The sequence below is a fragment of the Pteronotus mesoamericanus genome, unplaced genomic scaffold (assembly GCF_021234165.1).
Source record: "Pteronotus mesoamericanus isolate MK-2021 breed Mesoamerican mustached bat unplaced genomic scaffold, CSHL_Meso_final contig_182, whole genome shotgun sequence".
In the NCBI taxonomy this organism is placed as follows: domain Eukaryota; kingdom Metazoa; phylum Chordata; class Mammalia; order Chiroptera; family Mormoopidae; genus Pteronotus; species Pteronotus mesoamericanus.
The window spans coordinates 33,665,545-33,688,904 of NW_026555078.1; the positions used below are offsets into that span (position 1 = coordinate 33,665,545).

Below are 23,360 nucleotides of genomic sequence, written 5' to 3' on the forward strand. Positions count from 1 at the left end.
TTTTAAAAATTTATAATTGCTTCAAAAAGAATAAAATACCTAGCAGTAAATCTAACCACAGATATAAAAGACCTGTACTTGGAAGATAAAAATAAGTGGAAGCACATACTGTGTTCATGGATAGGAAGAAATAATACCATTAAAGTATTCATACTACCCAAAGCAATCCATAGATTCAATGCAATTCCTATCGATTCCAATGACATATTTCACAGAACTAGGACAGATATTTGAAAAATGTACACGGAACCACAGAAGATCCCACATAGCAACAACAATCCTGAGAAAGAAGGAAGGAGGAAAGGAGGGAGGGAAGGAATCACGCTACTTAATATCAAACTAATACTGTAAGGCCATAGCCTTATCAAAACAGCATGGTACTAGCATAAAAACAAGACACTTAGATCACTGGAACAGAATATAGAGGCCAGAAACCCACACCTTTATAATCAATTAATATTTGATAGAGGAAGCAAGCACATACAGCGGGCTAAAGATAGTTTATTCATTAAATGATGTTGGGAAAGTTGGACAGATATGTGCAGAAAAATGAAACTAGATTACCTTCTTACACCACCTATAAGAATAAATTCAAAATGTGTTAAAGACTTAAATGTTAGACCTGAAACCATAAAAATCATAGAAGAAAACATAGACAACAAGATCTCAAACATTGCTCGTAGCAATATTTTATCAGATATAGCTCCCCAGGCAAGGGAAACAAAAGAAAAAAAACAAATGGGACTACATCAATCTAAAAAGTTTTTGCACACAAAAGGAAAACAACAAAATTAAAAGAGAGCTCACAGAATGGGAGAAACATTTGCCGATACATCTGATAAGGGGTTAATATCCAAAATTTATAAAGTACTTAGGAAACTCAACACAACTAAAAAATGAGCAAAGGACCTGAATAGACTCTACTCCAAAGAGGACATACAGATGTTTAGTAGACACATGAAAAGATGCTCAATGTCACTAATCATCTGAGAAATGCAAATTAAAACCACAGTGAGATACCATCTCACACCTGTCAGAAAGGCTATCATCAATAAATCAGCAAACAACAAGTGCTGATGAGGATGTGGAGAAAGGGGAACCCTTTTATACTGTTAGTGGGCATGCAGATTGGTGCAGCCACTGTGGAAAGCAGAACTAGAGATACCTCAAAAAATTAAAAATGGATCAGCCTTTCGACCCAGTTATCCCACTTCTGGGACTATATCTGAAAGAACCCAGAACACTAATTCGAAAGAACATAAGCACCATGCAAAGCACTCAGTGCATTGCAGCATTATTTACAATTGCCAAGATATAGAAGCAGCCCAAGTGTACATCAGTAGATGAGTGAATAAAACTATGGGATATTTACACAATGGAATATTACTTGGCCATAAAAAAAGAAGAAAGTTTTACCCTTTGCAACTGTATGGATGGACCTGGAGAACATTATGCTAAGTTAAGTAAGCCAGTCAGAGAAAAACAAATACCATATGATTTCACTCATACACAGAATCTAATGAACAAACTGAACTAACAAGAAAAGCAGGGACAGACTCATAGATGGAGACCAGATGACAGCTAGTGGCGGGAGGCAGTCAAGGGGGTGGAGGAATTGAGCGAAAAGGAAAAAGGACTCATGGACATGGACAACAGTGTGGTGATTGCACGGGGGAGGAGGCATAGGCAACTAAATGATAGTGGGGAAAAAATACAACAAAAAAAAATTTTTAAAGATTGTTAGCTAGTATCAAATAAATACAGTGTTGACTAAACACTAGAATTTTAGAAATTTTTCCCTTATGTTAAAGAATCAGAACTGATATATTTAAGAAGTAAAGTTCTCTGAACTGGAATGTAATACAAAATTTAAATGCGGACTGCACAATCTTGGCCAAGTCACTTCAGAGACTGTTTCTTATCCATATAATACAGATAATAATATTTACCTCATAAGGTTGTTAGGAAAAGTAATATACGGGGCCTGGCACAAATAATGCCCTTTTTTATTACATAGAAATCTTACAGGTTTCTGTGCCGTTAGAGCTATTGCAAGCATGGTGAACATTCCTAAAACCCGCCAGACTTTCTGTAAGAAGTGCGGCAAGCATCAACCCCACAAAGTAACACAGTACAAGAAGGGCAAAGATTCTCTGTATGCACAGGGAAAGCGGCATTAGGACAGGAAGCAGAGTGGCTATGGTGGGCAGACTAAGCCAATTTTCCAAAAAAAGGCTAAAACTACGAAGAAGATTGTGCTGAGGCTTGAATGTGTTGAGCCTAACTGCAGATCTAAGAGAATGTTGGCTATTAAGAGATGCAAGCATTTTGAACTGGGAGGAGATAAGAAGAGAAAGGGCCAAGTGATCCAGTTCTAAGCTTCATTTTTTGTTTTATTATGTGACAATAAAATCTTGAGGATATGTTCAAAAAAGAAAATCTTATAAAATCATAAGCATGTGATTCTGTAACATAACGATATCACACTCAAGCACATCACATGGCATTTTAGGTAAAATGTTCAAATTGCTGTCCATTTCATTTGAGACTCTCACGTACCCTACCAACGACACTCAAGCAAGTGTCATTTCTGTTGGACCCTGTATATGTGAAGACATGAAGCTATATGTTCAGTATGTCATTAATCTGCATTAATTTATCTCATTCTTTTTATAACTTGACTATGAGCTTTCAATGTCCTTTGTATAATGTTAAACTTTGTTGTAGTATAAAGAAGGATTGCAATCTCATTAATAATATTTTTAATTCATTTTATCTATTTCCTGTAATTTTTTTTAAGTAACGCTTTTTTAGTGTAAATGTCAGAACTGTACTAGGCAGTTTTTACAAATGTTATCTGTTCTTTCCAGCATACTTGAGAGGTAGGAAGTCTTATCTCCTTTCTATAGGTCAGAAAACTGAAGCTTGAGACCTTGTGACTTGGTTTCATACAGGTCATATGCAATGGAGGCCAGAATATGAACTCAGGGAAATCTGACACCAAATCCATTGCCATATTTTGCTGTATCATCTCCGCTTCACATTAGACAAATAGTGTAGTATCTGCCTCTAACTTGTGTGTTACTATGTTAATCTGTTTGAAAATAGAGTTTACTAAAAGCTCCTGAGATACTAAGAATTGACTTTCTTTCCTGTGTTCCAATTTATTTGTTACAGCTTCAGCTTTATTTGTGAGACTAAATAAATCTGTTAGATGATATCAAAACATAACAAAAAAAGAATTTATTTGTCTGAAAAACTAATTAATGGGTACTATTAACCTAGACTAACTCTAATTGTTTTTTTTTTCATAGTTTCATCATTAAGGAACTCTTAGACCAATTACATATTATTAAGAATAAACATAGAAATACATGTTAGAAATAACAGGTTTTTAAAATTTCCTAAGGTCTGCTGAGCATTCACTAGAAAAAGAATAAACAGAGTTTACTAAAATCTGAGCCTTAATGTTATGTTTCTTTGAATTTTTTTTTTTAAATCAAGGCTTATAGATTAGAACCATTAATACTGAAACACTACAGCAACATTTCGCCTGTCCAGATCCACTGGTATAATACTTCTAATCCTGTACCTTACGAGCACATGAAGCCAAGCTTTCTCCACCCAACAAAAGAACCTACCTCAGTTTCAGAGAATGAAGGCATTTCAACAATACCAAGCCCTGTGACCTCACCAGTCTTGTCCCGCCGACACTATGGAGAATCTATAACAAATATAGGCAAAGCAAGCATATTAGGTAATTTCTCTTCAGTATTCCTTATCAATGAATATAAGTACTTTTTATACAGTCATTAAATTGGGAGTATTTGGAAATATTCTGTGTGTTACAAACCACCAACAGGTAATTCCCGTGTTGAGAATTAATTACCCTCTCACTGTTCATATTTGAGCACCAAAGCCCAGAAGTTCTCTAAGTAGATCAGATCCTATAGTTTTACTTTGTGAGACGCCTGGATGCACAAGAAAAGGTATGGGGATCAAGTCCTTCATTTTAATCTTGTCCCTACCACTTCTTGTGGGTCAGATCATAGGTTTAAATATATCCTCTGTGAAATGAGATACTTGGTTCAAAGAATACACCTGCCAACTAGCTCTCTGACCCATGTCCCAGAAGTCTCTTAAATGGTGTCCTTCCTGAGGGCAACAAGGATATTTAATTTGCCTCTGAATGATGTCCAGTACCAGCCACAATGTTTGGTGTAGCATGAAGGTCAGTTAGCTGCCACTTCCATTTGTCCGTTGCTTTTGCTTACAAGTTGCCTTAATATAAAATGCCACAAGATGGCGCTATAAATAGGCTTGACTTGCTGGTTTAATTTCTGTTTTGCTCCGTCATACAGATTGTTTATTGACAGCTTTTTATAACGTACCACTTAACTTCAGTATTGAGCATGTCAGTAATAAATATATGCCCATGTCAATGGCATGGTTCATAAAAGTTTTTAATCTTACCAAATACTTCAATAAATAATGACCACTTGAATAAAATAGAATCTTTATTCCTTTGTAAGCTATATCCCTAGAGTTTGTACACTCTCATTCTGTTTAATACCATTTTTATTTATAAATCTGCAATATAATTGTGATTTTTTTTTTTAATGTTCCCACCCTGGAAAAATATGACTAGGGCTTGGTCCCTCTGCCAATTGGCTGTGATTATGGGTGGTGCTCTTTAGTTTGGTATGTGGTGTAATTCAACAGAATGACTGCCCTGTTTTGTGAAATGCAGGGGCTGCTAGCATTGGAAAGGGACTTGGAGGAATGTTGTTCTCAAGATTTGGACGTTCATCTACATCACAGACGTCTGAGACATCAAAAGACTCAATAGAAGATGAAAAGAAGCCAGTTGCCTCACCTCCTACTACTACCGTGGCAACACAGACCCTTCCACATAGCAGTTCTGGCTTTCTTGATTCTGCATGTTAGTTCATACTGTTCTTTCCTTAAGTTTAAATACTGTTATCTTTTTTAAAATTGAGCATAGCAGAGAGGATTAAGATATTAATGTTAGCAGTTAACTGTAAAATCTAAAGCTTTTAAATTAAAAATGCTGTTTTGCTGCCTACATTTTTAAGACTAATTCCAAGTAAATGGTTATTTTACTCTCCACATTGGTGAATTAATAATAATCAGGGCCTTGTGGCACAGGGGTCCTAGTATGGAGCATAAAACAGATCTCTTTGAGGTAAGTACCACCTGGTTTTTATAAAGTAGATTTTTAAAAAGATGGCCTTCTCAGCCTTAAAAATTCATGCAGTTGCATCAGACCTGTGCTGTATCTACTCTTGATACTTGTTAAAAACTGCGACACCAAAGCCATCCTGTACTGATCCCTCTGTTTCTTTTATCCAACCTAATTATAAAATTCTCAATGCTTCCATTAGTATTGGATCCACTGTATGGCTTATGCCAGTTCTATCCCAGCTACATAGCATAAAGCATGTGCTCAAGAAATGAGTGCATGACTTGGCATTAGAATGGAGGTGTATTTAATGTTTTCTAATAGACCTATAAGGTTTAAAATCTTGAGTAGTTGTGAAACACTAATATAGTTACTTAGTATAGATTAACTTCCAAGGGTCTAAACTTGACCCTCATTTTTAGGAGTTCAGTAAAATAAGACTAAAAAGTTAAATCCTGTTTTTCCATTAAATTATATAAGGAAATGTAGATTCTGAAACAAGCTACTCCTTTCTGTAACTATAGCAAGAGGAAGACATATTTCTCTAAAAATTTTTAAACATTATATTTCAAATACTTAAAGTCTTGTTACTGTGTCTGCTACTCTAAATTTTAAAATGACCAGCAGTCATCTATAAGTTACTGTGTCTACTATTCTAAAATGACCGTTGCCATCTATAAAACTTAATTAAACAGGAAGTTTGGTTGTGACAGTTCTAGAGGCTGGTTCTTTCTCCACAGTCACTCCCACCTCAGAGTGGTGAATTATCCTGGACATGCCTGAGTTGGACATTCCTATTTAGGCCAATAACATTGTTTTAACTTAATCTTTGTCAGATCCTGAATACTGAACATTTTATAATTGCAAGCCTTTTGAACAACTGCATAGAAAATTCATTTGAGACTTTGATATTTACAAATTTCATATTTTAGTTTTCTTATGAGAGTTCCTATACTGACGCTGACTTAAGCTTTCACTTCTACTTAATATCAGGATTGTGATTGTGAAAATACAAAATCCTGTTATAACATGCAGATTTCAAAAAAAACTCTAAACTTCTGAGGAAAAATAATTTCTAAGAATTTTTTAAGATGGTAGGTAAAAAGTCACAATTCTTAATGCACAGCAAAGATGCTAGTAAATAATGGCATTGAATGGGAGAACAAATAAGAGCAGGGTAGGTACCCCAAGAGAAAGGGTAATGAAGACAGAGAATAGGATCTGAGGGAGAAAAACTATTTTTTAGTGGTTTGGGTTTCTTTTGTTTTGTTTTACTATTTAACATAGTAATTTCAGAATGATAATAGAGAACTCTGTCCTTTCAGGACAACAGTGAATATAGGTACTTAGAGCTATATTATATCATTATGTTTTGATAGCTTAACAAAATACATTTGCTGTCATTCTTACATATAAATTCTTTGTTGGTCCTAATGGTAAACTCCTTGTCACCTATATACTCTACTCAATCTGAGCTAATCATGAATCTTAGTTACATATATTCATCTCTAGATATGTAGATGTAACTTAAAATTGGGCAACTACTACTGCAGTAGAATTCTGCCTTTTACATCGAATCCTTAAGATTTGCCTTACTAATTCTTTGACTTGCTTCAATGATACTCTTTTCTGTGTAAACCTGGTTTGGACAAATTTCTTAAGTCTTAATTGCTATTTTGGCTATCTCTTGCAAATCATAAAACTTCCTTAAATCTTTTCTCTTCTTTTTGGAATTTTGTCTTTGTGATTAGGTAATTCTGGCTTCTTTCCTTCTTCCTGCTCACTGATTGCCTCAGTTTTTCTCCATAACCTTTATTCTGAAGCTACCAACTTTGATTCTCTCTTTGAGGATAAGATGGACACAGACTTTGAAATCATAATCAATCAGGGTTTCTGTCTTTGAAGACTAAGTGCTCTCAGTTGTCATCAAGTTGATAGCACTCACTATTCTTCATTTCTTTTGAAAAAGTCTAGGCCTTTTTCCAGTGCTTTTACTATTCCATTTCTTATGCTCCCTGGTGTTTGTAACATTAAAAGGAAAGATCTGTTTCTTTTAGCATTGTTTTTGCCTCTAGGTCAGAACTTAAATGAACTATACCTTTTGGGGATATCTAGGTATTAACAGATTATGACATTGTATTTCAAAATTAATTATGCTTACATTTTCCATGAAAGAACTCTTCACAAAAAACAAAATGTGTTCTTCTTTATGTATTCTAGGTTCAATCAGCTTATTTGGGAGTATTGTTCTAACTTTTGGCCACTGCTTCATTGAAGGCCATTTGTAACTATCAGCTAACACTTTACAGCATCTTGTGTTTTTTTTTTCACAGATATCAGACTTCAGGAGTCGTTCTTTAATCTCCCACAACTTCTTTTTCCGGAAAATGTAATGCAGAATAAAGATAATACCCTCGGTATGGTATATGTCAGGAATAGCATTCAGAATACTATGAAAAATCTACTAATAGAGTTCTTCTGCTTGTTGAAAAAAAATCAAATTCTTCTGTGAAATCAGCCTATAGACTACTTTATATGTACTTTCTTTCAGTATTTTCTAATCTTAAATGGTAGTGATCATGAAACCAAACTGCTGATTAGTGCATAATGAGTTAAAATATATGATACTCCTGTACACTCCTACAAAGGAAGAACCTTTTAGAGAGAGAGAAAAGCATGCTACTTTTTCTTCTCTCTTGTCCTCAAGGCTTCAAAAGAGGTTCACTATTACTTTTCACGTACTACACTAGATAAAAAATCCTAGTAAAGGATTTAATCATACCTAGTTTTTTCAGATATTAGTAACACTACCACTTAGAGCTTTCGGTATATCATCAGCTGATACCTGGTTTCAATACAAACATGTAATATTCTTTAGAAGAGTAGGTTTGCTTTAAAAATCAGTATTATTGAATGTGAGAGATTGTCAGTCTCTTAATTTTCAGCAGATTCTGTATATCATGAAGGATTGATCTTAGCAGTTTAAATTATTTTTATCAATTAACTTCTCATTCCTTTTTCCACAAATCCTTTTTCCATTTTTTAAAAAATAGCGGATTTTGTCTTTAACAAGAGATATGTTACAGGTTTTTCTTTGGATATTTTAACCATATCTAATTTTATAATTTCTGCATTGCTAATTTTCATACATTTTTCTTTTCTTTTTTTTTCTATTTTCAAAACTACTCTTTATTTGATACAAGTTTCAAAACATTGTTTCAGTATAACAAGCTGATTGGGGTTTGGGTTTTTTTCCTCCCTAACCACAGTTTGTGTTGATCTAACTAAATGAATTTCCCTCAAGAAATGAGTTTACAACAGTGCTCATTCTGGTCCCCACTTATGTAATTTTTAGTTTCTTCCACAAAGAACTAATTCAATTTGTGCTTTTTTTGAGGAGGGAGCTGGACTCTGTCCCACAGAGTACGCTGTGGGTTGACACAGATAGGGAAATAAAATAAGTCGTCCCAGAAATTTCTCTTTTCTGCCAGGCAAAGGGGTGCCAATCCCCTCTAGTGGGGAAGGCCCTGAGCTTCTGTGTCCAATGACTTATTTAAAGGGTTATCAGTGGGGCTAGGTAGTAGGAATGTACAAGTGATCTCAGTACATCAGTATGTTAATGTTTACAGAGAATAGGTGATGTTTTAAAGAAAACAAATGACAGGGACACACCGATATACGTGGGTCCAAGACTAGATGAATAAACATTAGAGCATAAAACATACGAGTGCCAAAGGTTTTAGGGTCAGGGTCTGTGAATAATGTAAATTTCCTTCCCAGCATGAGCTGGTTATCATAGCTTTTGAGGGGAAAACAAAGCATGCTTCAAAGAATTTACTTCCAAGCCTCATTTCTCCTTGGAACAGCCCGATCCAGCTTAGAACTGTCTCCAGTATTGTTTCAAGCCCAAGCCAGGCTGGGGGATCAGAGCCGCCAAGAGATAAAGAAGCTTCTTTCAGATAGAATGAGGATCCTGGCCATATCAAAGCCAAGGGTTGAGGGTCCTTTGCCCTTTCTCCATGTCCCCCAAGTTCTTCCCTGATGCCCCTGTATGACTGTGCCTGTCTTAGGTTGCCCCTTCTATCAAGTGGTCTTACCTGTCATTGACTAACCAGCCATCCTTCGGGGCCAAGCAGGGTGATGTGAGGGAGACAGGGGCTGTGCCCCTGCCAGGGGGCCTGGTCTAGTCTCCTCAATGGCCTATTTTCCCAAGGCTTCCTTGCTTAACTCCAGTCTTGGGGCCCTGTTGCCTGTTGGCGGGGCTGCAGTCCCTGAAACCAGAAGGGATGGTTCCCAACACTTTTTGCTTATTTAATTGGAGAAAAAAACATTCATTCATTCATACATTTGTCCTGTGTTCTAGTAGCCCTTATATCTTCTATCTTAAAGCCATCGTAACTACCTAAGCCATTAGACTACTGATCATAAACACACCAAACTGATTCATTTGGTAATATGTAATGGCTCCTATTTTCTCTTCCCATTTTTATTCATTCTACAATTATTTATTAAATGTTTACCATAGCAAAGATACCAAAGTAGTCTCTAGAAAATATACCAAGATCAAAAAGACTTAAGTACCACCCACAAAGATATTAAGTGCTGGTGTGGAAATAAAGTATTTTCCACACGGCATATATTCAAGTAGGGAAGGTAGATAACTACATAAATAATTATAATATGTGGTAGAATGTGACGAGACACAGAAGTACAGGTAAAGGATTCTTTCAGTTCTAAGGAATAAGGAAATGATTTCACCTGGAGAAATAATAAATGGCTTCATTGGAAGTAGGATTTAGACAGGCAGAGATTTAAAAAACATTGCAAGAGAAGAAAGGGTAAGCAAAAGCACAGAGGTGGGAAGCATGGAGTGTGTAAAGAACCAGAAGTTCATTTTCTTGAGAAGTACCAGGGATGAGTGGAAGTGAGTTCTGAATATAATTGGGAAAGTTTCTTAAACCAGACTGTAGAGGATCCAACAATCTTTCCATCTCCTGGAGATTTTTTGTATTCAAGATTTACCTATGGGTCTCTATTTACCCACATAGCCCATCTGTTGTCAAATGCAGGTATTTAAATGTTTTTCATGGTAGATAAGTGTCGAGAAACTTTTTTGGCAGAAATGACAACTGAATATAAAACTTTTTAGAGTTTCTTTTAGTTATTTTTCTCAAGTAAAGGATGGTTGGAGAATATTCCTAAATGTATTTGGAGCTATGATAGTTCATAAATGTTAATATTCTTTGAATGTCAAATACCTAAGCACATGAAATATATAGTTGCTCTGAGGCAGTGCAAAAGTAAGGCATAATTGGCTAACAAGAACTCTAAGCATAATCTATCTTACTACAGATGAGTCTTTCACCTGACATTTGGAAACACAGTTTCCTTTACAGTGCTTTATTTTTCTTTGTGTCTACCTGGAGCCAAAAATCATGCAAATATGACCATAATTTTTACTTAAAAATAAGATAACTTTCAAGATTCATTAAGTTTTAAAAAGTTTCTTTCTAGGGACGTTAGGATGCTTCCTTTAAATAGTAGTAACCTGTCCGGTTAGTGCATATTATAATACTAAAGTGCTTTCTTTCTATGCACATGTTATTTTTTTAATACCACATCCATGTTGACAAGCCTTACACACAAGAGAATTCTCTGATGAAAACACAGTACTGAAGACACTTGACCTTCACATGATATAGATTGCAGACATTTGCTTTGGGGAATAGGGAGGGGAATATGCTCATATGCATGAATCCCCAGAAAGGAAAATAATCCATGTTTTAAAACATATAAGCAAACTGCTGACTGTTAAACACCAACTTTTTTTCCCCTCATTTTTACTTGAGCTGTTCAGGAATCTCATTCTTTTCTTTGTGAATAGAATTCTAGCACTTAGGCACTGGTGGAAGAGAAAGAAGTACAAAGTGATGATTTTGTTTTCTTTGACTTAACTCAGTAAGAGAAACTGGAAAAAAACTACCAACCTGTTCAGTGCTACCCATTCTTTATATGGTAATCATGAGAAAGGTCCAGGGCAACTCCATGTGAATTTGGGCCTACTGTGGCCAAGAGCACATCTCACAGCACATAGGGCAAAAGCAGATTCATAGTTCATATGGAAAATATTACAATAAATAATACCAAGAATAAATTCTGTTTTGCATACTCACAACTATAAACCTACTTTTGCTCCTCCCTGTCTAGAATGGTGCTGTCATGTAGAACATCCCTTGGGAAATCTGTGATCGGTATAACAGGAGAGAGAAGATGAGACATAGGCCCATCTAGTTCTAACCATCCACCTGCAGAATCAACACAAATGTGAGGTTAACCACACCAGCAGTCGGACTGCCTAGGATAAACTTTTTAAGGAAGGTGAGAGACTAAAACAGTTTATCAGGTACAAGCTGGCTACCCAGATCCCATTTTGATAGGGACAAACTAAGATAAATAGAAAGGGATAGGGAGGGCCATTCAGTTGACAACACTTAATAAAGTCCCTGTAGATTATAAGAATAACAAGGGCATATCATAGGATGGTAATTAAGCATTTTAGTATCTAGTATATGAAAGGCAGTGCTGCACGACAGTAATAGCATATTAAGAATAAATTTCAAGTACATAAAGCAGAGCCAAATAACACTTGTTACAATGAAAAATCTCACTTTCTTTGACTGCAACAACTGAACTTAAGAATGTTGAACTAGTAAAACATTCCACAATAGCATTTGAAAGTAAATTCTTAGAAATTATAATTTTGTAGTCTTCACCAATATTAATGGATATGTTTCCCATCTCTTCTGTTTCTCCTTTTTTCTTTATAACTAACTTCACCTTGACTCTTCTTCATCCTGCTTGAGAATTCGTTTTCTCTTTCCACCTTTCTGTCTGGTATGCCAGAATGTCCCCACAAATCTAACAAATGTGCCATGGAATACATAAGGTGAAAGGTTCAGACATTACTACTCCACAGTCCCCATATAGATTTCAACTATTTCTGGCCTATGGATTAGCTAAGCATAATTTAAATGAAGAAAATAACAGTTAAAAATGCCTTATAAAAAGCCTATGCCAATATAGCTTACAAATGGTTTAATAACCTAATTAGTACCTGAGAATGTGTAGATAGCTCCATGGACATTTGTAAAAAAAGAACAATTGAGTAGAAAAATAACAACTGTATACACATTTTTAAGTCACCAAATATGATTGTCATGAAATACTTAAAATAAATATTAGCTAAACATTGATATGAAATTATTCTCTAAAGTGGCAGAGTTTTTTACATACAATTACCAAATTCTCAGTGTAAAACAAAACCCAACTTTTTCTCCAACCTCCTTTTTAATTTTTGCCTGTTTTTACATTTCATGTCTGCTGGCATTCTGGACAAAGAACAGACTTTTGAATGTCTGAGTGGTGATGATTTGGGTGTTTTTTGTTTTCAGGTTGGACCCTTCAAAATACCATATGGCTCAGTGACAATTTTAAAGGAGTTAGTTCCTGAAGATCAAAATAGCATTTTTTCTAAGTCATTTCTCTCTAAGGATTTATTAAAGCGTATTGATTGAAATTCTCTTGTAGCCTTGATTTGTTCAGGTGATTTTTCTCTAACAGGTATTGCAAGGACTTCTGTGGGGTTTGGAAAAGATTTGATTGCATTCACTGAATTGTTTGAGTGCAGCACTGTTATAAATGAAATCCTTCCTCCCGAGGATCAGCACCCTTCTGCCTAGTTTAACTTTCCCAGCCACAACAGGCATTTATTGAATGCATGTGTGTTCCAGGCACATGTTAGGCCCTGCTGACTGGATAGAATCTAGGCTGCCTTTGAGAAGTCAGCCAAGTATGGAAGAAAACACTGTGGAACTGTAAAAAGATGGTTATCTTGTAGCATATCCCCACAGAGCCAGTTGATATATAGGGCCTCCCCAATGAAAGGACCTTCAGGGACCTACTGCACAGGTATCATTGCATGTAAGCCTGGCCTGTAATTCTGCAGGAGGGCTGCTTTCCTTATTTTACAGACTAGGCACAAATTTTAAATGAAAAAGCCAGTATTTACCCCAAATATACTGTGCTACCAAATGAAATTTTTTGCTTTCTTTCATTACTATTCCATATTGACCTGTGCACACAAAGGAAAGAACTCACCAAATAGAATCCCAATGTAATAAGGTTCTTTTGAGAGTTTTTCCCATCCAATCAGAGTGGAAAATCACTTTCAAATATATATACATATAAATCAGAATCACTTCTATTAGCTAAATTTTTATCCTCAACTTTAGCAAGTCTATGTAGAACCTATCTTATTGTAATACTTATTCATTTGGTTTCTTTTTTTTTTTTTTTTTTAGTGGAACTGGATCACAGAATTGATTTTGAACTCAGAGAAGGACTTGTGGAGAGCCGCTATTGGTCAGCTGTCACGTCACATACTGCCTACTGGTCATCCTTGGATGTTGCCCTCTTCCTTTTAACCTTCATGTACAAACATGAGCACGATGATAATGCAAAACCCCATTTAGATCCAATTTGAACTCTTGAAGGACATTAATGGCCCAATACTGATTTTTTTTTCTGTTAAAGTATATGTGTCAAGATAATAGAGATTTCAGGTTTAAGTATATTTCAGCTTTGTTTAGGGCAAGAAATATTTGACTCTAAAAGCACTTTATTTTAAAAACAAAACATTTTTTCGGTCCAAAAAAAGTTATTTACAGTGTTCATCACTTTAATTATGAGTCTGACAGAACCCCCTGCAGAGAATCAAGCAAGACCCCGAAGTAAGGAATGTGTGGGTGAACTGCAGGTTATAAATCACAATTTAATTTCTCCCAAGTATAAAAGCATATAAATGGGTTGAGTTTAATGTATTAACCAAAATATGTTATAAATCTAAAATGGTCAGTGTCCAGTGTGTTCCCCACAAGGTGATATCATTGTTTTAGATTTCTATGAAAGCTTCCATGTCCACAGCTTTGACAGAAGAGTATAACAGATTTAATTGTTTTGAATTTAACTTGTTTAGCAAAACTAATACTAAAAAAGAAACAATATTTGAACTACTGTATTTATAATTTATTACCTCTGACTTAACTGCTTTATTTCAATGTATAAAACGTTATTTTTTTTAATGTTTCCTTTGAACAATTTAAGAACCACATTTACTTTTAGTGTTAAGACTCCGCCCCCCCCCCCCCCCGCCGAACTTCACCTTTGTACTCTTCAGATGACTATATAGACACTGTGGCATACTTTGAGTATTTTTTTCATTAAAAACTTCTAGTTTCACACAAATAACACTAGTTGAATTATTTTAAAGAAATAGAACTTTTTATTATGTCACACGTACCTCAGAGAAAGCTAAAGTTTTCTAAACAGTACTCCATAACGAGTACATTTCATTAACTTTATTGGAAAATTGAGTAAACTTCTTTGGAATCAGGAGTATAACAACTATTTTAAATATACAAACATCTCTGTGCCAAACAACATATATAAAGGGATGGCATGCCACAAACAGACCTTATTTTAAAAGTGTTTAAGAAAACGTGATGGAGAAACATGGCACAATATACATCAGCAGGATTCCGAGGCATTAGAAGGGTTTTCCTCAGCTGTAATTACTTCCACAGTGTTTTTCATCTGAGGAGCTCAAAGTGCTATAAGATTTAATTATCTATGTAGTATCTCCTTGAGGTGAGTGTTATTCTCATGTTACATGTTAATTCACTAAGGCACCAAAACATTTAAAGTGCCTTGAATTAGATTACAGAGCAAATCAGAAGAGCTCAGATTGAAGCCAGACCATACAGTTTTATATCAGTGACTAATAATGTACTTGTTACCTCTTAGTAGTTTGCAAACAATAATAACAAGTGGCAATTCATGATTTGGAGAAGTGACTGTGAAGCCAATATTGTACTCTGCTTATCTTACACATTCTTGGATTCTTACACACAAAGGAAAAGTTACCTAGAAGGGATCAGTAGCCATCTCTGCCCCAACCAGTCCTCACTTCTGAGTGGCTTCCACTCGGTTCCACTCAAGGTGCTCTTTGCTTTTGATACAAGGAATTTTCTTAACTCCCCAGTCACATCAGGCTGAGCACACAGGTGGGCAGTTACACTTCTCACCTGCTCCTTTCTGAGGTAGTGGGATCTGTGGCTTGCTTGTAGGTTTTACTCAGCACCATCAGTCCTCGTCTGTTTCGGCCTTTCATTGAATTTGCACAACAAAACTCCTTTTTAGTGTTTAAAAAGATTCCAAGGCTCCACGACCAAATGTGTGACCAAGAAACCCTTCCTATAAAAGGCTTTTGATGAGATCTTAGCAAAGCTGAAGTCAACCCTTTTGAATTTAGAGATTCCTGTGAACTCAGGTCATTTTCATACCCTGTTTATTTTATAGGTCTAATTTAGTTCTCAGGAAAATTAAACAGGTATCTCATATGACTATTATTAAATGTATTTGAGCATACGTTGGTGTGGGCAGTATGACATTCAAATACCTTAAGAGCTTTAAGGGATTCATTCCTGACCACTAGAATGTGAAGAGCCCTTTTTACCTGCGAAGGAAGTCTATCGCACCTTTTAATTTGATACTGAGTAAAAAGAAAATTACCAGTATATTCCCATAGCTATAAGAATATATCTGCTTCCCTTTTTTTTGTATTGAGAAAGCATCATCAAATTTAACCACATGCAATTTGAATTCTTGAAAAGAGCAACATTCAAAACCCCCTTTACAAAGTGAGATATTCTAGATTACTGGACAGTTGTTTTGTTTTCAGTTCATTCATGAATAGAGATGGCAGTTTTGATTCTATGATATTCTTGTTTCCATGTCTCTGCATGTTATCATGGAATGTACTTGTATATACTCAAGTAATATACAAAGTATGTGTAATTCTGGCTTGATTTAGAAGCTAAGTCAGTTACTGAGTAACATTTTGCAACTTTATTCCAGGAAGTACAAAATTGGCCAAAAAGTTCTGTTTTTGATACCATTAAAATTCTATTCTCTATTTTGTGTACATGCTATCATGATTCTTCTGAGTACTGGTCAGATCGTTCAATTTTAATCCAGTTAGGTTCCCAGGTTATTTAAACTTAAGGAGAATGTATTGAATTAAATCTTGCTTTATTTTTACTTTAAAATGAGACTTTGCTGAAGCCTTTTTTGTTAGTGCATAACTTTATTTTCAATAGTAATTATACTTATGTTATAATCCAGTGTTACTGTGTTTCAGAACATAATTACAGAATGTACTCAGTTTTCGAATAGCTGCTACTTTATATGTGAATCAAGCCTTAGGAATTTTAGGTTTTCTTTCTTTCTGTTAAACAGCATCTGTCAGCCTTTCGAAATTCTCACACTTAACATGTAAACATTCATCCCCATTCTATTCCTCTCTGTATTTTTGTTGTGAGCTGAAGCATCCAGGTCTACAAGGCATTTATTTAATGCACCACGACCCAGCTTTGTGTTCCCCCAAAGAGTAGACACAGGAAAAGAAAGAGCAGTGCAGTTTCCTGGCCAGTTCTGCCATTCGCTCCAGTGGAGCCAGACCAAGCCTAGAGATTTCATTGTGAGACCTATAGTAGAGAGAATAATTGAGTTACTTTCTGGTTAGTTAGGTTGACGTTTCCATCTTTTCAGCTACCAATAAGGAATTGAGACAATTGAGAAAACTAATTTGAGTGTATGTCTTACTATTGTTTTTGAGTAATCTTTTGTTAGCACAGAAATAGGGTAAAGGAGAAGCGTGATGCTAAAGAAGGGTCAGGGCAGAACTAAAACCAGGGTGTGGCATCATACACAAGAGCAAGAACTAGAATTTGACTAAGTTGTACAAATGTTGACTAGTTGACTTCTGTCATTATGTTCCAATTGTCTCTTTTCCTTGCTCTGCTATCATCCCTAGGCCTCAGCCTCTGCCAGGAATCAGATGGTACCCCGACTGAATTTGAAACACATTTATTACATATTTTGGTGGTTAGTATGGGCAGTACATACAGTTTTCTAACGTTTTATAATAATTTACCTACATGAAGAACTGTTGCTGTACCTGCAAGGAGCACATTTGGCAGGAAGAGTCTCCACTGAACTCTTAACTCTGTTACCTCTAGGGTGGGTCTAGGACACTCCCATACTGTCCCCCTAAATTCTCCTTTTGCATTAGGCAAAGGGAGAAGGAAGTTGCCAAAGAAATTACCTATAGTTTTGAGCTTAGAGCAGATACAAAATGGCCGGACGTGGAATTTAATCTCAAAGGTCTCGTTTAGTAAACATTAGTGCTGTGATGGGAACAGCTTGGGTTACCTGTGTCCTGTTTCATACTTTAGTGGATGTTTGTGATCATTTTCAAAAAATCTTAAAATGTAAGTGTGTGTACAAATTTAGAGGTCATCTAGTTTCATGCGAGCATTTAAATGGCGCCTGAAACATAAAGGAGAGGGTCAGTGTGTTAGGTTCAGCCCAAAGAGTCAGCAAGAGACTGACTACACAGGAGAGGAGGGAATCGATGGAGTCTCTGAGGGAAAATGTCATTATCAATAGAATTCTAGACCTGGTAGGGGTTCAGAGATCGTTTTCCAAAGCACGGTCTGCAGGTGTTAACTGATATTGTCTCAAAATAAGTTTGCAAAATGCCAAATTTAAAAAGTTCCTTTACGGGAGGGCTTTGGGAGGCTTTGATAGACTAACTGCAAGGTGAGTCTGGTGCTGTGGGAGATGGAAGAAGGGGACATTTTCCAGACTACTTTAACCAGACTTTTTAAAAATTAGAATATACCTAGAGAAATGCTGGTCACACTTAATTCCTTCATTTTACAGAGATTCGTCCCTTCATTTAACAAGTGACTGCTCCCACCCTTTTAGATCACATGACCAGCCAAAGACAGTGACAGAATTAGAACCTAGTCCCAATTCCCAACTGTGTCTTACACCTTACTACCTATTTCCTTCCCCTGGTAGATAGGGAACACCCAAAGGGTAGAAACAGCCTCTATTTGTTTTCTGTGCTCCCCCCAACCCTGCCACCCGCCCTCTTTGTAACCTGATGCTTTATGTGCTGCAAACTCATAACAAATACCCTTAGGGTTGAGTTCCCCAGTGGGTCTCCTTTGTTCCCAGACCCCCTTGAAAGAGAGCCTATCTGGTCTGTATAGCCTCCCTTTCATGTGTCAGATTAAAAATACCCAGGAAAAAACAAAAGGATGGCAAAAAAAAATACCCAGGAAACATTTTGTTAGTTTCTCACTCTGGTAACAAATGCAAACTTGTTAGGGAAACAAGTTGCATAGGGTAAAATGTTTAATATTCCTTTCTTTCAAGTATTTATATGTACAGCCTCTGATTAATTCATGACAAGCTGATCCCTTTTAAAGCTGTTCCAACATAGGTTAACGAATAGAAATTTTAAACTTTAAGTACTATACATTTTGGAGAACGGGAGAAAAGATTTTGCTGCTGTTGGGGCGGGGGGTGTGTTCTCTCCAAAAATAGTCTCTTGGCAAATAATTAGCATGAACTTTTCCTCTGCCTTTGTGTTTGAAGAAGGATGGGAGTGTGCTTAGTATTGTCTGTTACCTTATGGTTTTTCGTTTATGCTAACAGGGTGCAACTTGCTTCCTCCCCACCCTACAGTTGTCAGTATATGTTGGGAAGCTGTTCTTTACGAAGACTACATCTGGTCTTCTAGTGGAGTAAGACAAAAAACAAGTGTATTAACACTGCACCTTTAATACTTTCTCCTGGAAGCATCGGATATCTATGAGCGTCCTTCGTATCTTTCCTTGACTGCTCCCACACCCACCTCCATCTCTGCTTGGTCTCTGAAAATAGTTGATTCCCTGTGAGCTTTGGATCAGAGAGGTGTAACCACTTTCTGCTTCTAAGGGTGTCAAAATACACAACCTTCTGGTAAGCGCCTGGGGAGGTTTTGCTTGTTGCTCTTAGGTACATTTCTCAGAAGCAGCCAGCGCTGTGACTGTCCTGAGACCCTTAAGAAGTTTTTTCAGCTTCTGTGACCTCTTAGGTTCTAACAGTAGTACCATATGCTGTCAACAACTGCGGAAACAACTAAGAAAGTGGCCTTTTTCCTTTCCTTTGTTACCTTTTATTTTCAATAGTCAAGACAAGTTCATTTTCTCAGAATCTTCAATTTTACTGAAGGATTATCTCTGCAATGATTCATTTGGATAGGGAAAAAACTAACATTTTAGAATTGTCCAGTTTTATATTTCTCAATTGAAACTAAGTATATGCATATTGAATAATTTCAAGGCAATGAGAAGTCAATGTAGTTTTCTGCATGACACTGTGTTTCTCTAGCTGAATTGATTCATTTGTCTTCTCATTCACCAAAAGAAAGTAGTGCGCCATGTAGTAAGCGGTCTCAAAGAAGAGGCTGTTCTAAGCATTCTTGGGAACGTACCGCTCCTGATCCTGTACAGTTTATGGTAATCCTCCCAAAAAGTTCATGAAGAATGAAGGATATTAAATCTACCTATTCATGAGCTGTGGTCAGGACACCACCTCCTTAGTTAGGAGGGTTGGTGGCCTTGGCAGCGTACCGGCGCTCTGAGGAACATCAGAGGATAAAGTACACATACAGGCGAAGATGTACACATTCTAGTCTTACCGAGTGTAATCCACGCAGAACTCCTCAATCCAGGGTTAAAGCTAACTGTAGTTCTCAGGCTAATCTGAATATGGGATAACTAGTAAAAAATCAAGTCCAAGAACCTGTGCAGAGTGAGGCTTCTACATTTTCATTTCCCATCCCCCCCACCCTTTGGTTGGGGCCACACTGACTGAAAAGTAGGGTTCTTAGATGTATGTTGGAAGAATCCAAGGGTTTCAGTGCTAGACCAAAGTCATGCCCTGAAATGGCGGTATTAGATTGGGAAATAAATGGTCAGGATGTCGACACTACATGTAGAATTGAGGTGGGACAGTGTGTGAATGGGAGAAAGTAATGGCAAACGTAGAGAAGGAAGGAGACTTGTGCACAATCGTGATAGTCTGACAGTTGAGACACTTCAGGAAAGTGAGCCCAGGAGCTATTTCTGACAAAGGGAAATAGAGTGACATCAGTCTGCTCAGAGCATTCCTTCCATTGAAGAAGCCCTTTGACAGCTGCACTTATCATTGGAGGTTCCCCACAACCTAGTCCAACTTGTCTCCTGCCTGATCTGCCAACTGCCTGTCTTCAGCAGTCAAATTTCTGTCACAGCAAACTGCATGCTATTCACCTAAGTGCATGCATTTTAGTTACTGCAGTGGGTACCCATTTTTGTCTGTCCAACAAACTATTTCTCCTTTGTTTGCTGGCTCTGAAATGCAGATAATCTTCTATGGCTATTAAATATAACATGGTGGCACATGGTGGCATGTGAGCATGGAGCCATCTGTGGCCAAAGTCCATCCTTCCTCCTGCAACATGGACTGTGTCCACCTGTTGTGGAAGAGAAGGCAGTTGACACACATGGATGGGGCAAGAGTTCTGGGGAGCTGAAGCAAATGCCACCTCTAGATTTCTGAGTTACACTTTTATTAGCTTAAGCTATTTTGAGATGGATTTCTGTCTCTGGGATCCAAAAGAGTTCAAATTAGTTATCGTTTGACCAAACATAACCTCTTTTCCTTGATGGAAATTCTGTTCTTTGAGGATGGTGTCTTATGGAGCCTTCTTGAATCATCTGGTTGAAATTCATAACTTTGTGAGCTTCCTGTCATAGTCCATTCAGGCTGCTATATAGCAGAAAAGCAAACTGGGTGGCTTACAAACTTGTCTCACAGCTCCAGACGCTGGGAAGTCCAAGGTCATGGCACCAGCAGATTGAGTGGCGAGAGCCCTCTGTTTCTGCGAGCACTCTGCAGAGACAGAGGGCTCACATGCAGCCTCACATGAAGAAGGTACAAGGGGTCTCTTTGGGGTCCCTTGTATAAGGACACTAATCCCATTCATGAGAACTCTATCTTCATGAGCTAATTATCACCTCCAAACTATCACATTGGGGATTAGGTCTCAACACCTGAATTTGGGGAGAGATAGTCAGTTCACAGCACCACCATTAACAATGTTTACCTGAGTAGTAGCACTGGATTTATTTTGCCTTGATTTGGAACTTTATTACAGGTCTCATTCCGACCCATGTGCAAGTTCTTTAAAACTAAGGAGCGTACTTTAATCGTTGTTGGACCTTCCACAGGGCATCCTATCATAGGTGCTTAAATTTATTGAATTATGTATATTTGGACTGGTGCTATGACTCTAGGTGCTAGAAATAGTCATGAATTTAAAAATATAAAAATTGTTTTCATGGAGTTTACATTTCAGTAGGAAAATTATGTGTCCAAAATTCATGGAAATTGCTGAATTAGGAGAAGCCTTGAGGAAAGGCAAACTCTACCTAGAACCAGACAAAAGGGACCTTGCTTTTTTTACAACCAAAAAAAGTAAAATTAAAATAGTTCTTAAGATGCAGCAGAAGAGTGTGAAGTATACGCCAGCATGAACTTGAAAATAGAACTTGGGTCTACTATTTTAAAAAACTGTTGTATCTGTACCAAATGAAAATGCCTAACGAGATATTTGAAATCACAGGCAGTCCCCAGCTTGTGCCCCATAGTAACTCAGCTGCAGTTTCCTACAGATCAAAAAGTATTTTCTTCTTGTCATGTGCTGTTCCCTAAACATACCCAGGCATTTCACGTCTCTCTACCTTTGCACTAGCTGTCTCCTCACCCCGGGATTTGCTCTATTTTTCCCCCATTTATTGAACTTTTACTTATTTTGAAGTAAGTAATCACTGCGTTCACAATTGGCAGGCCTGGGGCAGGGACATGGACCCCCAATGCTTTTCCAAGTCCTTCCAATGGCAGACAATTTTCTCTCTATACCAGACAGTAATTTATGATGTGCCCTCTCTGCAACTGAAACAGTGGGAAGACACAAAGAAAAAGATGGGGTTCATGGGAAGTGATAATTTGCCTTTGTGACAGACACGACATTTTGTTGTTTTTTGTTTGTAAAGAAGAGAATGTATTCGAAGTTTCAAGTAGCCATTAACTTTGGGTCCACAACCTTTTTGGAAGCTGGAGATCACCAATTTGTACCCATATGTAAATGGACCCCAAGATCAATCCTTACACAAAACGTTTGCCTCTCTGATGGCTGACCACCTGTACTAAAGAGGTCTTATGTGAGGGAAGAATATCACGGCATCGCGCAGGGACTAGTCTGGGAGTTGGTACTCACACAGCTAGTGCGAGTGGAAAGTTACCTGGGCAGTGGGAACAGAAGGCATCTTGTTTGGGGACTGTCTGAGCCCACCTCTCAGAGTAAGACGAAGTTCAGGGACATTTGTTTCTGACAACTCAAGTCCTGGGAATTTTTTCTTAATGTGATGTGGTTGTAAAGATTTGCTACCACTTGTTTCAAAAGTTTCTTTGCTTATTTCCCCCGCTCTCCACTAAAGAGATTTAAGGATACATCTATATACATAGGGATAGAAGCTTACTAGCTTGCCAAATTGATTAAATCTTCAATCATGTGGCTTTTATTAAAATCATTAACATTTTACCAGTTTGCATCTGTCCAGTACTGTTCTAAATGCTTTAGATATATTTCCTCATTTAATGTGGTAAATATTCTAGATAGGCCTACTTTTTCAACAAGGTAAACTAAGCAAGACACAAGTTTAGGTAAACAGACCCTGGTCACATAGTTGCAAGGTGATGGTGGAGCAGCCGTGTGGGGGTGCTTCAACCTGTGCTCTGCTACCTCCCCCAGCAGTGTGGGGAAGCTTTCTAGATGGGCCCCAGGACCAAACTCCACATAAATGTCTCCAGGCAGAGGCCTGAGAATTGTAATTCAGTTAAAGCTCTGGCTAGTCCCCTGCTGGTGGTCTCAGTGCTAGGGAAAACCACCACAGTACTTGTAGAAACTAGCATATTTCATGAGAAGAATAAACCAAAGTGATCACATTCTGCTTTCCCTCCTTCAAGGCTATGGACAGAATGGCTGGTGTCTTGACAAGTGAGTTGCCCAATGAATGTACTGTTAATCTTATCTGTGTTCCTTTCAGTGCAAAGAGCAGCTAAGTATTTGTACCCAGAAGCAAAATAGTCCTGGGAATGG

At 37.2% G+C, this 23,360-nt stretch overlaps 1 protein-coding gene and 1 pseudogene across 4 annotated transcripts in view; both read left to right on the top strand.

Moving 5' to 3' along the window:
- DDHD1 (DDHD domain containing 1) overlaps positions 1-14,353 on the top strand; it is an 87,287-nt gene extending 72,934 nt beyond the window's left edge. For 2 of the 4 annotated variants that reach the window (XM_054567551.1, XM_054567552.1), the window contains 4 exons: positions 3,505-3,757; positions 4,751-4,942; positions 7,537-7,620; positions 13,564-14,353. In XM_054567551.1, coding sequence (XP_054423526.1) covers positions 3,505-3,757; positions 4,751-4,942; positions 7,537-7,620; positions 13,564-13,745 — 711 coding nt within the window. In that variant the 3' untranslated portion in view covers positions 13,746-14,353. The remainder of the gene's footprint in view (positions 1-3,504; positions 3,758-4,750; positions 4,943-7,536; positions 7,621-13,563) is intronic. The other 2 variants (XM_054567553.1, XM_054567554.1) reach the window with 1 other exon arrangement.
- LOC129066027 (60S ribosomal protein L36a-like) lies at positions 2,052-2,416 on the top strand (annotated as a pseudogene).
- Positions 14,354-23,360: the final 9,007 nt, after the last annotated feature.